Source organism: Capra hircus, unplaced genomic scaffold (assembly GCF_001704415.2).
Source record: "Capra hircus breed San Clemente unplaced genomic scaffold, ASM170441v1, whole genome shotgun sequence".
Lineage (NCBI taxonomy): Eukaryota > Metazoa > Chordata > Mammalia > Artiodactyla > Bovidae > Capra > Capra hircus.
This window is the reverse complement of record NW_017190136.1, coordinates 74,264-87,728: the sequence shown is the minus strand read 5'-3', so window position 1 is coordinate 87,728 and position 13,465 is coordinate 74,264. Positions and strand designations below refer to the sequence as shown.

The following is a 13,465-nucleotide window of genomic DNA, read 5'->3' as shown; positions in this document are numbered from 1 at the left end:
GAGAGAGAGAAGGAAGCACTCAGGTCTCATCGGCAAGATCCACTGAAAAGCTTTTATTAAAAACCCCGGTGGGGGTGGGGGGAGGTTCAGTCCTGCTGCTTGGTTCGGGAGGCCTCGGCATTGGCCCGGAGAACAGCCCCTGGGGAGGGGTAAGGGCGCTGCTGGAAGAGGGGCCCAGCTGCTGTCGTGTCTGCACCTGTCTTGGCCTCATTCCGCTTGGGGAGTCCCGTTGACCACGTGCCCCTGGGGAGTGATAAGAGGGTCAGGGGTGGAAATGTCTAATATGTGTAATATGTCAGACACCCTCGCCCCCAACAAATGATGAAGGAGGAAAGGAGATAATGAGGAAGAAAGGAATGATCAGTGGTGGAGTGAGTCAAGGAAAAAGGGATCTTGAGGGGTGGTCACTTACCGGGGTGCATCTGAGTATGAGCTGGGGTCCATGGGGTCTAATTCTTCATCCTTTCGGCTTGCTGCTGTGGAAGTACATAGCAGAGTGGGGTATTCCACAGGGGCACAAGGAGTCTCGTGTCACCGAGCTCTTCCATCCCCAGAAGTGGAGCATGTGGTTGCCAGGCCCCAGGTCCTGGCACTCACGAGAAGCCAAGCGAGGGTTTCCTTACACTGTGGGCCCCTGGTGCCTCCCCGCCCCGCCTCACCCCAGCTTACCCTTCTTGCTCTTGGGGTAGGGAGCCAGCTCCTCCCGGCGATGGTGGCGCCGTTCTTTGCTCTCTTCTCGGTCAGCCTTGTCATACCCGCGGTCCCGGTCCCGGTCTCGCTCTCTCTCTCTATCTACCTTGTCATAACCACGCTCCCGGTCCCTGTCAGACTTCTCATGGTTCCGCTCTGACTTCTCATGGCTGCGGTCTGACTTCTCATGACCTCGGTCCGATTTCTCGTGGCCACGGTCTGATTTCTCATGGCTCCGATCCAGCTTCTCCTCAGCGTCTGGGAACATGAAAGCCTTGTGATCCTCCTCCCACCTCGGAACCCAGCAGCCTTGGCCTCCAGCAGCCTTGGCCTCCAGCAGCCTCCCCTGCCTGGGCTGGGCCTTCTGACCTTACCCGCCCCTCCTTGATCCACTAGAAGGCCCTGAGGCCAACTCACCTGCATTACTGCTCCTGAGCTTCTTGGCGGATTTGGTAACAACAGAGTTGGGGTCGTGTGGGGAAAGCCAGGACACAAGGTCTGTGTCCACATTCCAGTAGTAAGGAAGTCCGCTGTGAGGCAGTCGGGGGGAGGGGGAAGAGAGGGAAGGAATGTCATCACAGATCTGCTCTCCTTGTAGCCTCAACCCGTCTCCCCAATCTCTGCCTATACCTGCCCCATTCCAGGACCCCACAGGGAAGACCCCCCCACCAGATCTCTTCCCCACTGGCCCCCATTTACCTCTTCCCAGGACCAGACATCCTGGAATGTAAAGTCAAATTAGAAAGCATTACTACGAACAAAGCTAGTGGAGGTGATGGAATTCCAGTTGAGCTATTTCAAATCCTGAAAGATGATGCTGTGAAAGTGCTACACTCAATATGCCAGCAAATTTGGAAAACTCAGCAGTGGCCACAGGACTGGAAAAGGTCAGTTTCATTGCAATACCAAAGAAAAGCAATGCCAAAGAATGCTCAAACTACCGCACAATTGCACTCATCTCACACACTAGTAAAGTAATGCTCAAAATTCTCCAAGCCAGGCTTCAGCAATACGTGAACTGTGTACTTCCAGATGTTCAAGCTGGTTTTAGAAAAGGCAGAGGAACCAGAGATCAAATTGCCAGCATCCAACCGATCATCGCAAAAGCAAGAGAGTTCCAGAAAAACATCTATTTCTGCTTTAATGACTATGCCAAAGCCTTTGACTGTGTGGACCACAATAAACTGTGGAAAATTCTGAAAGAGCTGGGAATACCAGACCACCTGACCTGCCTCTTGAGAAACCTATATGCAGATCAGGAAGCAACAGTTAGAACTGGACATGAAACAACAGACTGGTTCCAAATAGGAAAAGGAGTACGTCAAGGCTGTATATCGTCAACCTGCTTATTTAACTAATATGCAGAATACATCATGAGAAACGCTGGGCTGGAAGAAGCACAAGCTGGAATCAAGATTGCTGGGAGAAATATCAATAACCTCAGATATGCAGATGACACCACCCTTATGGCAGAAAGTGAAGAGGAACTAAAAAGCCTCTTGATGAAAGAGGAGAGTGAAAAAGTTGGCCTAAAGCTCAACATTCAGAAAACGAAGATCATGGCATCTGGTCCCATCACTTCATGGGAAATAGATGAGGAAACTGGAAACAGTGGCTGACTTTACTTTTGGGGGCTCCAAAATCACTACAGATGGTGTCTGCAGCCATGGAATTAAAAGATGCTGACTCCTTGGAAGGAAAGTTATGACCAACCTAGACAGCATATTAAAAAGCAGAGACATTACTTTGCTGACTAAGGTCCGTCTAGTCAAGGCTATGGTTTTTTCCAGTAGTCATGTATGGATGTGAGAGCTGGACTGTGAAGAAAGCTGAGCACCAAAGAATTGATGCTTTTGAACTGTGGTGCTGGAAAAGACTCTTAAAGAGTCCCTTGGACTGCAAGGAGATCCTACCAGTTCATTCTAAAGGAGATCAGTCCTGGGTGTTCACTGGAAGGACTGATGCTAAAGCTGAAACCCTAATACTTTGGCCATCTCATGCAAAGTGTTGACTCATTGGAAAAGACTCTGATGCTGGGAGGAATTGGGGGCAGGAGGAGAAGGGGACGACAGAGGATGAGATGGCTGGATGGCATCACTGACTCGATGGACATGAGTTTGAGTGAACTCCGGGAGTTGGTGATGGACAGGGAGGCCTGGTGTGCTGCGATTCATGGGGTCACAAAGAGTCGGACACGACTGAGTGACTGAACTGAACTGAGGGATAGCACAGGAAGGGTGAAGTCAGAAGTTAGCTCTCCCTCCCCACCCCCATGTCGTCAGGCTCACCAGGAAGGGTCAAACACCTTGTACCAGCTTGGTGGCAGGCCCTCCAACCGGGTAGCCTCATAGTCCACAGGATCGTCATCATAGTCCTCAGCAATGATCTCTTCCTCTGGTTCTGGCAGGACAAGGAAGGGAAGAGGACAGCAGTAAGAACCAGGGAGATTCCCATCCTGCAATCAGGGCCTGGAGAGACACACTCACATTCACGTGGACTGTGTGTGTGTGTATGCATGCCAGGTCTCACATGCCAGAGCAAATACTGCTCATGTTCCAAATCCAAGTATCTGAATATCAGGATTTACCAAAAAAATTTACTCAAATCTCTTTACGGGTACTACTACCCAAACTTATCTGGTTTCAGACTTTAGACAGGAATACATTTTTTTAAAAAAGTATCCATATTTATTCAGCTTCTGAGTTCAAATAGTATGTGACACTGTATTATGCAAATTTGAATAAAATGAGTTTCAACAGCAAGGGGTTTACCTAAAAATATGTCCAAATCTATTCAGCTTCCACGGCTGGCAAATATGGGGTTTCTGACTCCTATATATTGACTAGCAAGTTTGGACAGCAAGGGATTTATCCAAACACTTCTCTGAATCTGTTCAGTTCCTGATGCCTGCAATAGTTGTCAGTTACTATCAACAGAATAAAGAAAGGTGTATGAGTACTTGGACCTCAGTAGTCCTATCACAGATTTCACCCATGGATATAGTTAACAATTAAATGTATATGTCAGCAACAGCATAGTGCCTGTCACACAATAGGCCCCAAATAGATGTCAGCTACAATTATTAATATTGTTAGTAAGATACATACAGTTAGTACAGGGCCTGGTAGCAAACAGCCTTAAAATAAATACCATATCAGTATCATTATCAATATTATTAATAACCAAAGATCTTTGTTTGGCATACAATAGGCTTGTAATAGATGTCACTTATCAATAAAGTGAAAATAAGATGAGTTTTCTAGTACCTGGCACACCTTAGCCCAAAATAGATGCCAGCTTTTACTATTATTGATAAATAAGGTATAAATACTAGCAACAGCAGCACAGTAGGCCTAAATGATAGATCCTATCATTACTTTATATACTGTTAACCACAGTGTATGATAAGCACTTAAGAAGACTCAAAATACATGTCAGCTATTGACATGGTGAACAATAAGGTATGGACAACTCACACAGTGCCTAGTTCCACAGCAGGTCTGAAATAATGTTATCTACTAGTATGTTACAGAACAAAGTATCAGCACCCTGCGACTATACTTGGCCGACAGGAGGCTGCCATAGGTGTCAGCTTACTATTACTATCCTTATTACACTTCCAGGAATTAACTGATGGGTTAAACTTTGGCTACAGAAGACCCCAAAATACACATCAACTGTCAGTGTTAAGGACGAAATGTTTATTCCACACCCCACCTCCCCTCCTCCTCATAGGATAGGAATACGGGTCAGTAACACGTCTTGTTGGGCTTCCCTGGTAGCTCAGAGATCAAAGCATCTGCCCGCAATGCGGGAGACCCGGGTTCGATCCTTGGGTTGGGAAGATTCCCCTGGAGAAGGAAATGGCAACCCACTCCCGTCCAAGTATTCTTGCCTGGAGAATTCCATGGACGGAGGAGCCTCGTAGGCTACAGTCCACGGGGTCGCAAAGAGTCGGACACGACTGAGCGACTTCACTTTCAACACGTATTGTTAACAAGGAAATGCCTGCCACCCCACTGCTTGGTGCACAATAGGCCCATGCTAGATATCAAGCGGCAGTATCCACAACAAAGTGCCTGTCAAGTCGGGCACATGGTAGGCCTCTCTTCTCTTAGTTCTCTCACCAGGCTCCAAATGTTTGAGGATGCCTCTCTTGGCCAAGCGGGTCTGCAACGCAACGGGCAGCGGCATAGCGGATGGCAGACAGGCCTACGGAAGGACAGACAGACTGAAAAACAGCTCAGATGAGGACTGAATCTGGTTACAAGAGTAACCAAGCACCTCCCCGCAGCATGTACTCAATCTGGACCCCCATCTACACTAGGAGGGAAACAGACCCTACCCGCTGAAAGGTGGAAGGGGTTGTAAACAGCAATATCACCAACACTCTCACCAACTCCGCTCTCCCAGGCCAGTGGCTGCAGCACCTGGTTCCCGTCCTAGGCCCAGGCTCCGCCCATCGCCCAAGGGGCCATGCGCGGCTCCCCCACTACCCAAAATGGTTTCACCCAACGTCCCCCAAAGACTGCTGGGTGGGAGGAACCAAAGCGTTGGGATGGGGGAGCACAGTGTAACACCTTCTCCAGCTCCAAAAAATGCACCCACCCCAAATTACCAATACAGTCACGCAAGCAGTGGACGACTTTCCAACTGGCCACCTCTCTCTCGTCGTCTCTATGAGCGCCAGGACCACACGACTCTCTTCTCCCAAAGCACAGAATGAGTTTCTCTCTCCCCGAGCTTAGACGTAACTGGACGACGCTCACGCAGTGAAAAGATGACGCAAACCTACCTAGCCAATGAGAATACGCTTTGGTCTGAAGTCTGGCGAAACAACAGAACCGTTGCCCTGGGATAGGTGGAAAGCTCGGGCGCTTGTATACGTTTCCAGTGGAGGTGTGGCCCGGGCAGGGTTTAGCGATACTGCGCGGCCGGACGCCGGCGCCATGGAGGAGTATGCTCGGGAACCTTGGTACAGCGAGGGGCATAGGTGTCGGGACTGTTGCTGCGGCGCCACGGCCAGCGGTGGGAGGCGGGTGGGGGAGGCACGGGCCACACAGCGCCACGTCCCAGACTCGGAACACATTTAGACTTTTGTTGTCTTCTGCTCCTCTCCACTTGGTTTCTCTTACTCGGGCTCCGTTAAAAGGGGCCACAATTGTGTGCCTGCAGAAGAAGGTTTGGTGCAGGACGGACCACTCCACGTTTCCCTTGATTCCGTACCTCCCAGCCCCTCTGTTAAAGACACGCTGGTCGAATCCATTCCAGCCAGGGGGTGGTGCGGTGTTGAGCGGAAATCCCCTGGAAAAACGCATGGTTTTCCCCAGGTCGCTTTGGTTAATGCTGGCGGGGCCTGGATGAGCCTGACCATGATTGTGGTCATGGAGGGGTGATGGGTCCTCCGCACTGTATGTGCTTGATTTTCCCCAGTTGTGCGAGGGTGAAAAGGGAAGAGGACGTGGCTTTGTTGGACGTGCTCATTATCGGAAAGAGGGGTGCTACCCCATTCTGCTTAAGGAACAGTGCCTGCAACACCTGTAGCGTAATTCAAACGTGCCAATTCTTTAATTAATGCCCTCTCATTAATTCATTTAATCTTTGACAGTAGTCAAGCAGTTTGTTGATTCCCTGGTTGGCTGAGAAGGGGAGGGGCGGACAGGGCCAAGACTGATGTTTTCCCCTCTTCACATTATTTTTTGCTTAAATGAGGGGAGAAATAATCCCAGTATTATCTGAAGTGCTAGTTCTCATTTGGGTGACGTATTGCTCCCAGTTGGAAAGAGATCTTGTGACTTGGCATTAGGGAGCGCTCACATTAACCTCATCCTCCCCTTCCCGCTTGCAGCCCATGGCGAATTGTGGATGATTGCGGTGGAGCCTTCACTATGGGTGTTATCGGCGGTGGAGTCTTCCAGGCCATTAAGGGCTTCCGCAATGCCCCTGTCGTGAGTCCTAGCCTTCCCTGGGTGCTGCTGAAGTCCTGCCCTGACCACATGGGATACTGTTCTGAAACTGCTTGGAATTGCCAGTCATGTGCACTTATTCATTCTGGTGTCTGCTTACCTACTGTGTGGCAGGCCTAGCTCCAGGATCTGGGAGTTTGGGGGAACTGCAAACATGACCTCTGACCCTCACCTTGCTGGAGCTCCTCGGAAATGCTGTGCTGTCAAAAGGGTCATAAAACCAAAACCTAATTGTGTGCAAAGTCAGTCAGATTTTACCTAGAGTCAGATTCTGGGTGGGAAGCCTGGGAAAAGGGAAGTGACAGGAGTTTAACTGGCAGGAGGAGGACAGCCTTAAAGTTGAGCACATGCTGTTAATGTAACATAATCAATTCTCTCTCTCTGACAACACTCCCCTTTTTCCTTCTTGGGAGATCTCATCGAATGTCATGACTTTAAATGCTATCCACTTGCCAAGGTCTCTGCAATTTCTCTAGCCCTGTACTTCCTCTCAAATCCTGGCACTCTCTTTCCTGAATCTTTGTCCAGGCTTCTCCCTCTCATCCTCAAGGTCTCAGAACAAATGCCCCCTTCCTTTAAGAGGCCTTTCCTGACCTCTCAGCCACTGTCATAGCTCTTTATCTCATTTCCTCTAGGGTCCTGATTGCTGCCTGAAGCTATCTTGTTTATCTGAATCCTTATTCAGGATCTGTCTCTCCCACTATAATGTGAGCTCTGAGAGGGTAGGGGCCAGGTCTACCTTGTTCACTGCTGTATCCCTGCATATACCATGGTGCTTGGCACATCGGTGCTAAGTACTGAATGAATGAATAACTTCCTATCCTAGCTCTGAGAGCACTTGTAGTGGGCCCTAGTTCTTGGCCACTTCTCCACATCTGTACCCTTGAGGCCCCTAACAGGTTTCCTCCCTCCATTCCTCTCTTAAAAATTAGAAACCTTATCTGCCAGTGACCTGAACCCTGCTCTGACTCCCTTCCTCCTCACTTTCCCTCAGGGAATGCGGCACCGATTGAGAGGCAGTGTCAATGCTGTAAGGATCAGAGCCCCTCAGATTGGAGGTGAGAGGTTTGGGGAGACAGGTGTGATAACAGAGTTGGGAATGCTTGCTCCTTGGAGTCTAGACTGCAAGTTGAGGGTCCAGATTCTAGCCCCAACTCTGCCTGGGGCTTCCCGGGGGAGTGATATTTCTTGGCAGTTTCATACGGGTGAGTTCTGGAGTTTAGATCCAGGCCCTGGCTCTTCCCTGATGTCTGTGTGACCTTGGGCTAGTGGCTGAACCTCTCTGAACCTCACCTGTAACATGGGAATGATAAAAGCAGTAACCACCTCAATCAGTTTTGTAGTTTATGTAACTTACATAGTACTTACTAAGTGCTGGTTGCTTGCTAAGCACTTTGATAATATTAACTAATAAAAATTTTCAGAAGTCAGTAACATGAAGTGTGTAGATCAGGTCTTGGCACATGGTAAGACTTCTGTAAATAACTATCATTGTTAACTGGCTCTCCTCACCCATTTCCTTCTCTCCTAAACCCAGGTCAGATTCCAATTCTATGTGGTAATTACGAAGGTCAGAGCTGCTCTGTTAAAAGCCATATAGACAGAAGTTCCCTGGTGGCCTAGTGGTTAGGATTCTGAGCTTTCATTGCTGTGACCTGGGTTCAGTCCCAGGTTGGGGAACTGAGATCTTGAAAGTCCCATGACAGGGCCAAAAAAAAAAAAAAAAGCCACATTGAAGCAGACAAGTCTGCTTGGAACCACGTATCTGCTCCCTATGAAGGTGAAGGGAGTGCCGATGGGGATTATAAAGAGCTTGAAGGAGCTACCACAGGGGCAGGTGGACATTGTCTTCTAGGAGTTTGCCATCTGCCTTTATGTCTGGTTATTCTCCCCATTCTTTGCCACAGTATTCAGGCCCTGGGAGTCCCTGAGCCATGGTTTCTCAGGACTACCTGCAGACACTGATTAGGCTTTGGTTCCCCCACAGGTAGCTTCGCTGTGTGGGGGGGCCTATTTTCCACCATCGACTGCGGTCTGGTGCGGCTTCGGGGCAAGGAAGATCCCTGGAATTCCATCACCAGTGGAGCACTGACCGGGGCTGTGCTGGCTGCCCGCAGTGAGTGCCCCAACCCCAGGCCCCAGCCCCTTCCACCCTGCTCTGCCTGTTTTCACCACTCTCCACCTCCCTGTCCCCTCCTTTCTCCAGGTGGCCCATTGGCCATGGTGGGCTCGGCAATGATGGGGGGCATCCTGTTGGCCCTCATCGAGGGTGTTGGCATCCTTCTCACTCGCTATACTGCCCAGCAGTTCCGCAATGGTGAGTAACCAGTGAAGCTGGTCAGGGAGAGGTGGGAAATGCTCTGTCTTGTCTCCTCCACTCACATTTACCTGTTTATCTCCTTTCTAGCGCCCCCATTCCTGGAGGACCCTGGCCAGCTGCCCTCTAAGGAGGGTACCCCAGGCCCAGGCTACCCCAGCTATCAGCAGTACCACTGAGGAAGTGACCACCTGTCACCGCCACTGTGGGAGCTCCTCCTCGGTCCCCTCCCCGATGATCTACCTCGAAGGGAGGGCTGGCTCCCAGTTGGCCCATGGGACCCTCGAGAGGGTCTCTATCTGTTCCTTTATCCCAGGTTGGGGGTGGGGCACCCCAGCTGCCCTGAGGGATGGGTCCCTTTTCTCTCAGGGCACCCCAACCCCCATTCACATGCTCTCACCCCAATCCCTTTGCATGGCACTCTGATGAGTATTTAAAGCCAGTTTTGAAAATGCCTGTGTATGTACTCCTTGAGCCACCCATAGGAGCCGCTCCCTGGGACAGGGTAGAGCCCTCTTCAGGGATGTGGGAACCATCGCATTTGGAGTCACACAGAGAGTCGTCTCTAATAAAGGTTTGTGGATGAGTGAGTAGGAGGGGGTCTATGAATCAAGATGGGAATAGTACATGAATAAGGATGTGTGGGGGCCAAGTGGTGAATCACAAGCAGACAGAAGAGGAATGGGCTTAGAAAAGGAGTGACCACAGATTGCTGGGGTGGAGGTGGTGGTTCAGCATGTGGCACCTCTGAGCCCTCTTCCCTACGTCCTCATTGCCAAGGCTGAGAAATCTGACCTCACAATGAACAGTCTGCCTAGATAGCAGGCCCCACATTTGTGAAGATAATTCCCCCCTCCATGTGGCTTCATCAGGGACCTGGGATGGAAGTAGGGATCCAGGAGACCCAGCTTCCTTCAAGAAGGTACCTTTAGTTTCTTCTGCACCACAGCCATATTTGTGCTCTGCAATGCTCAGTGTTGTCAGTATTTAAGAGTACCACAGAATAACCAGAAAATGAGTTTTCATTTGGGGGTGGGGTGGGGATTATGGGAAAGAGAACTTCCTGGATAGACATTGGCCCCAAACACTGTCTCTTGTGTGCAAACACCTACATGTGTGGGGCAGAGGCCTCCACTGGGGTGCAGATGGCCTCATGGGAGACACACAAACTGTCCCTTGCACAGAGGTGGAAATGCTCTCTCTCTTATACAAAGTCACTCCCTGGGGGTGCAAATGCTGAGTTCTCAGGCCTCCCAAGGCCTCAAAGAGGACCTACTGATCCTTGATGGTAGAACTGCAGCACTCCTTGATGGAATCAGTGCCAGGTATGGGCAGCTGGCCCAGTGCCTGTAGCTCTCAATGTCACAGCAGGGCTCTATCTAGCCTTGAATTTAGAGACTCCACCACCACGCCACCAGCAGCAACACACCTGCCAGTGCAGGACCTGGTCTCCAGCCAGACCCAGGGTATCTCGGTCTGCAGCCCTTGTGTTTATAGGCCACTTCCGTTGGTTCCGCCCATTCGGTGCATCTAGGCCTCATACTTCGTGACTTCCAGACCCCACCCTGCTCCTATCAAACAGGCACGCTCTAGCTCTTCTAAGCGGTGTTCTGTCAGCTCTCTGTCTCCACCATCCTCAGCCCTCTGTAACGTCCACAGACGTCTCCAGGATCCTCTCGCTCTGGTCCGCCCTCTCTCCCACCCAGCCCTCTTAGCCTCCTGCAGGCCCTCTGTGTATCAGCTCCAGCTCTCCTGAGGCCCTGCCCCTGCTGTGTCTCCCTCAGTACATTTCAGTCCAGCCAGCTCAAACTCATGTCCATCGAGTTGGTGATGCCATGCAAACGTCTCATCCTCTGCTGTCCCCTTCTTCTCTTGCCTTCAATCTTTCCCAGCATCAGGGTCTTTTCCAATGAGTCAGTTCTTGGCATCAGGTGGCCAAAGTATTAGAGCTTCACCTTCAGCATCAGTCCTTCCAATGCATATGCAGGACTGATTTCCTTTAGGATTGACTAGTTTGATCTTGCAATCCAAGGGACTCTCAAGTTCTCCAACACCACAGTTCAAAAGCATCAATTCTTCAGTGCTCAGCTTTCTTTACGGTCCACCTCTCACTTCTGTGCATGACTACTGGAAAAACCACTGCTTTGACTAAACAGACCTCTGTTGGCAAAGTTAATGTCTGCTTTTTAATATGCTGTCTAGGTGGGTCATAGCTTTTCTTCCAAGGAGCAAGCATCTTAATTTCATGGCTGCAGTCACCATCTGCACTGATTTTGGAGGCCAAGAAAATAAAGTTTCTAGCTGTTTCCATTGTTTCCCCATCTGTTTGCCGTGAAGTGATGGGGACCAGATGCCATGATCTTAGTTTTTTGAGTGTTAAGCCAGCTTTTTCACTCGTTTTTACTTTCATCAGGAGGCTCCTCACTTCATCTTTGCTTTCTGCCATAAGGGTGGTGTCATCTGCCTATCTGAGGCTATTGATATTTCTCCTGGCAATCTTGATTCCAGCTTGTGCTTCATCCAGCCCGGCATTTTGTATGATGTACTCTGCATATAAGTTTAATCAGTGTGACAATATATAGCCTTGACATACTCCTTTCCCAATTTGGAACCAGTCCATAGTTCCATGTCCAGTTCTAACTGTTGCTTCTTGACCTGCATACATATTTCTCAGGAGGCAGGTTAAGTGGTCTGGTATTCCCATCTCTTCCAAGAATTTTCCACAGTTGTGATCCACACAGGCAAAGGCTTTGGTGTAGTCAATAAACCAGAAGTAGATGTTTTTCTGGAAATCTCTTGCTTTTTCTATGATACAATGGATGTTAGCAATTTGATCTCTGGTTCCTCTGCCTTTGGGCTTCCCTTGTGGGTCAGTTGGTAAAGAATCCACCTGCAGTGCAGGAGACCTGGGTTCGATCCCTGGGTTGGGAAGATCCCCTGAAGAAGGGAAAGGCTATCCACTCCAGTATTCTGGCCTGTAGAATTCCATGGACTGTATAGTCCATGGGGTCTAAATCCAGCTTGAACATTTGGAAGTTCTCGGTTCACGTATTGTTAAAGCCTCACTTGGAGAATTTTGAGGATTTACTAGCGTGTGAGATGAGTGCAGTTGTGCAGTAGTTTGAACATTCTTTGGCATTGCCCTTTGGGATTGGAATAAAAACTGACCTTTTCCAGTCCTGTGGCCATTGCTGAGCTTTCCAAATTTGCTGGTGTATTGAGTGCAACACTTTAACAACATCATCTTTTAGGATTTGAAATAGCTCAACTGGAATTCCATCACCTCCACTAACTTTGTTCGAAGTGATGCTTGCTAAGGCCCACGTGACTTCACATTTCAGGATGTCTGGATCTAGGTGAGTGATCACAGTACTGTGGTTATCTGGGTCATTAAGATCTTTTTTGTATAGCTCTTCTTTTAATTTAATTTTTTAAATTTAATTGAGGCTAATTACTTTACAATATTGTAGTGGTTTTTGCCATACCTTGACGTGAATCAGTCATGGGTGTACATGTATTCCCCATCCTGAACCCCCCTCCCACCTCCCTCGCCATCCCATCCCTCTGGGTCATCCCAATGCACCAGCCCTGAGCGCCCTGTCTCATGCATCAAACCTGGACTGGCGATCTGTTTCACATATGATAATATACGTGTTTCAATGCTATTCTCTCAGATCATCCACCCTTGCCTTCTCCCACAGAGTCCAGAAGACTGTTCTATACATCTGTGTCTCTTTTGCTGTCTTGCACAAAGGGTTATTGTTACCATCTTTCTAAATTCCATATATATGTGTTAGTATACTGTTTTGGTGTTTTTCTTTCTGACTTACTTCACTCTGTATAATAGGCTCCAGTTTCATCCACCTCATTAGAACTTATTCAAATGTGTTCTTTTTAATGGTTGAATAATTCTACTGTGTATATGTACCACAGCTTTCTTAATCCATTCATCTGCTGATGGACATCTAGGTTGCTTCCATGTCCTGGCTATTGTAAACAGTGCTGCGATGAACATTGGGGTACATGTGTCTCTTTCAATTCTGGTTTCCTTGGTGTGCATGCCCAGCAGTGGGATTGCTGGGTCATATGGCAGTTCTATTTCCAGTTTTTTAAGGAATCTCCACACTATTCTCCATAGTGGCTGTACTAGTTTGCACTCCCACCAACAGAGTAAGAGGGTTCCCTTTTCTCCACATCCTCTCCAGCATTTATTGCTTGTAGATTTTTGGGTAGCAGCCATTCTGACCGGCATGAGATGCTACCTCATTGTGGTTTTGATTTGCATTTCTCTGATAATGAGTGATGTTGAGCATCTTTTCATGTGTTTGTTAGCCATCTGTATGTCTTTGAAGAAATGTCTGTTTAGTTCTTTGGCCCATTTTTTGATTGGGTCGTTTATTTGTCTGGAATTGAGCTGCAGGAGTTGCTTGTGAATTTTTGAGATTACTTCTTTGCCAGTTGCTTCATTTGCTATTATTTTCTCCCATTTTGA

At 48.8% G+C, this 13,465-nt stretch overlaps 2 protein-coding genes across 8 annotated transcripts; one reads left to right on the top strand and one right to left on the bottom strand.

The window, feature by feature from the left end:
* Window positions 1-31: 31 nt before the first annotated feature.
* Window positions 32-5,461, bottom strand: PQBP1 (polyglutamine binding protein 1). Of its 6 annotated transcripts, none has more exons than XM_013976448.2 (7): window positions 5,087-5,461; window positions 4,818-4,902; window positions 2,979-3,090; window positions 1,108-1,220; window positions 670-948; window positions 413-473; window positions 32-243 (listed from the first exon to the last, which is right to left on the bottom strand). In XM_013976448.2, the coding sequence occupies exons 2-7, from the start codon at window positions 4,882-4,884 to the stop codon at window positions 87-89; spliced, it is 789 nt and encodes a 262-aa protein (XP_013831902.1). In that variant the 5' UTR covers window positions 4,885-4,902; window positions 5,087-5,461; the 3' UTR covers window positions 32-86. The 6 variants fall into 6 exon arrangements, with proteins under 6 accessions (XP_013831902.1, XP_005700829.1, XP_013831900.1 ...); XM_005700772.3 differs by having other exon boundaries at window positions 413-476; window positions 5,087-5,460; XM_013976446.2 differs by having other exon boundaries at window positions 413-476; window positions 5,299-5,460.
* Window positions 5,462-5,532: 71 nt separating this feature from the next.
* Window positions 5,533-9,566, top strand: TIMM17B (translocase of inner mitochondrial membrane 17 homolog B (yeast)). 2 transcript variants are annotated; one of them, XM_005700777.3, is made up of 6 exons: window positions 5,533-5,665; window positions 6,539-6,638; window positions 7,651-7,714; window positions 8,644-8,772; window positions 8,863-8,973; window positions 9,064-9,566. In XM_005700777.3, the coding sequence occupies exons 1-6, from the start codon at window positions 5,640-5,642 to the stop codon at window positions 9,150-9,152; spliced, it is 519 nt and encodes a 172-aa protein (XP_005700834.1). In that variant the 5' UTR covers window positions 5,533-5,639; the 3' UTR covers window positions 9,153-9,566. The 2 variants fall into 2 exon arrangements, with proteins under 2 accessions (XP_005700834.1, XP_017900566.1); XM_018045077.1 differs by having other exon boundaries at window positions 5,588-5,647.
* The last annotated feature ends 3,899 nt before the right edge of the window (window positions 9,567-13,465 follow it).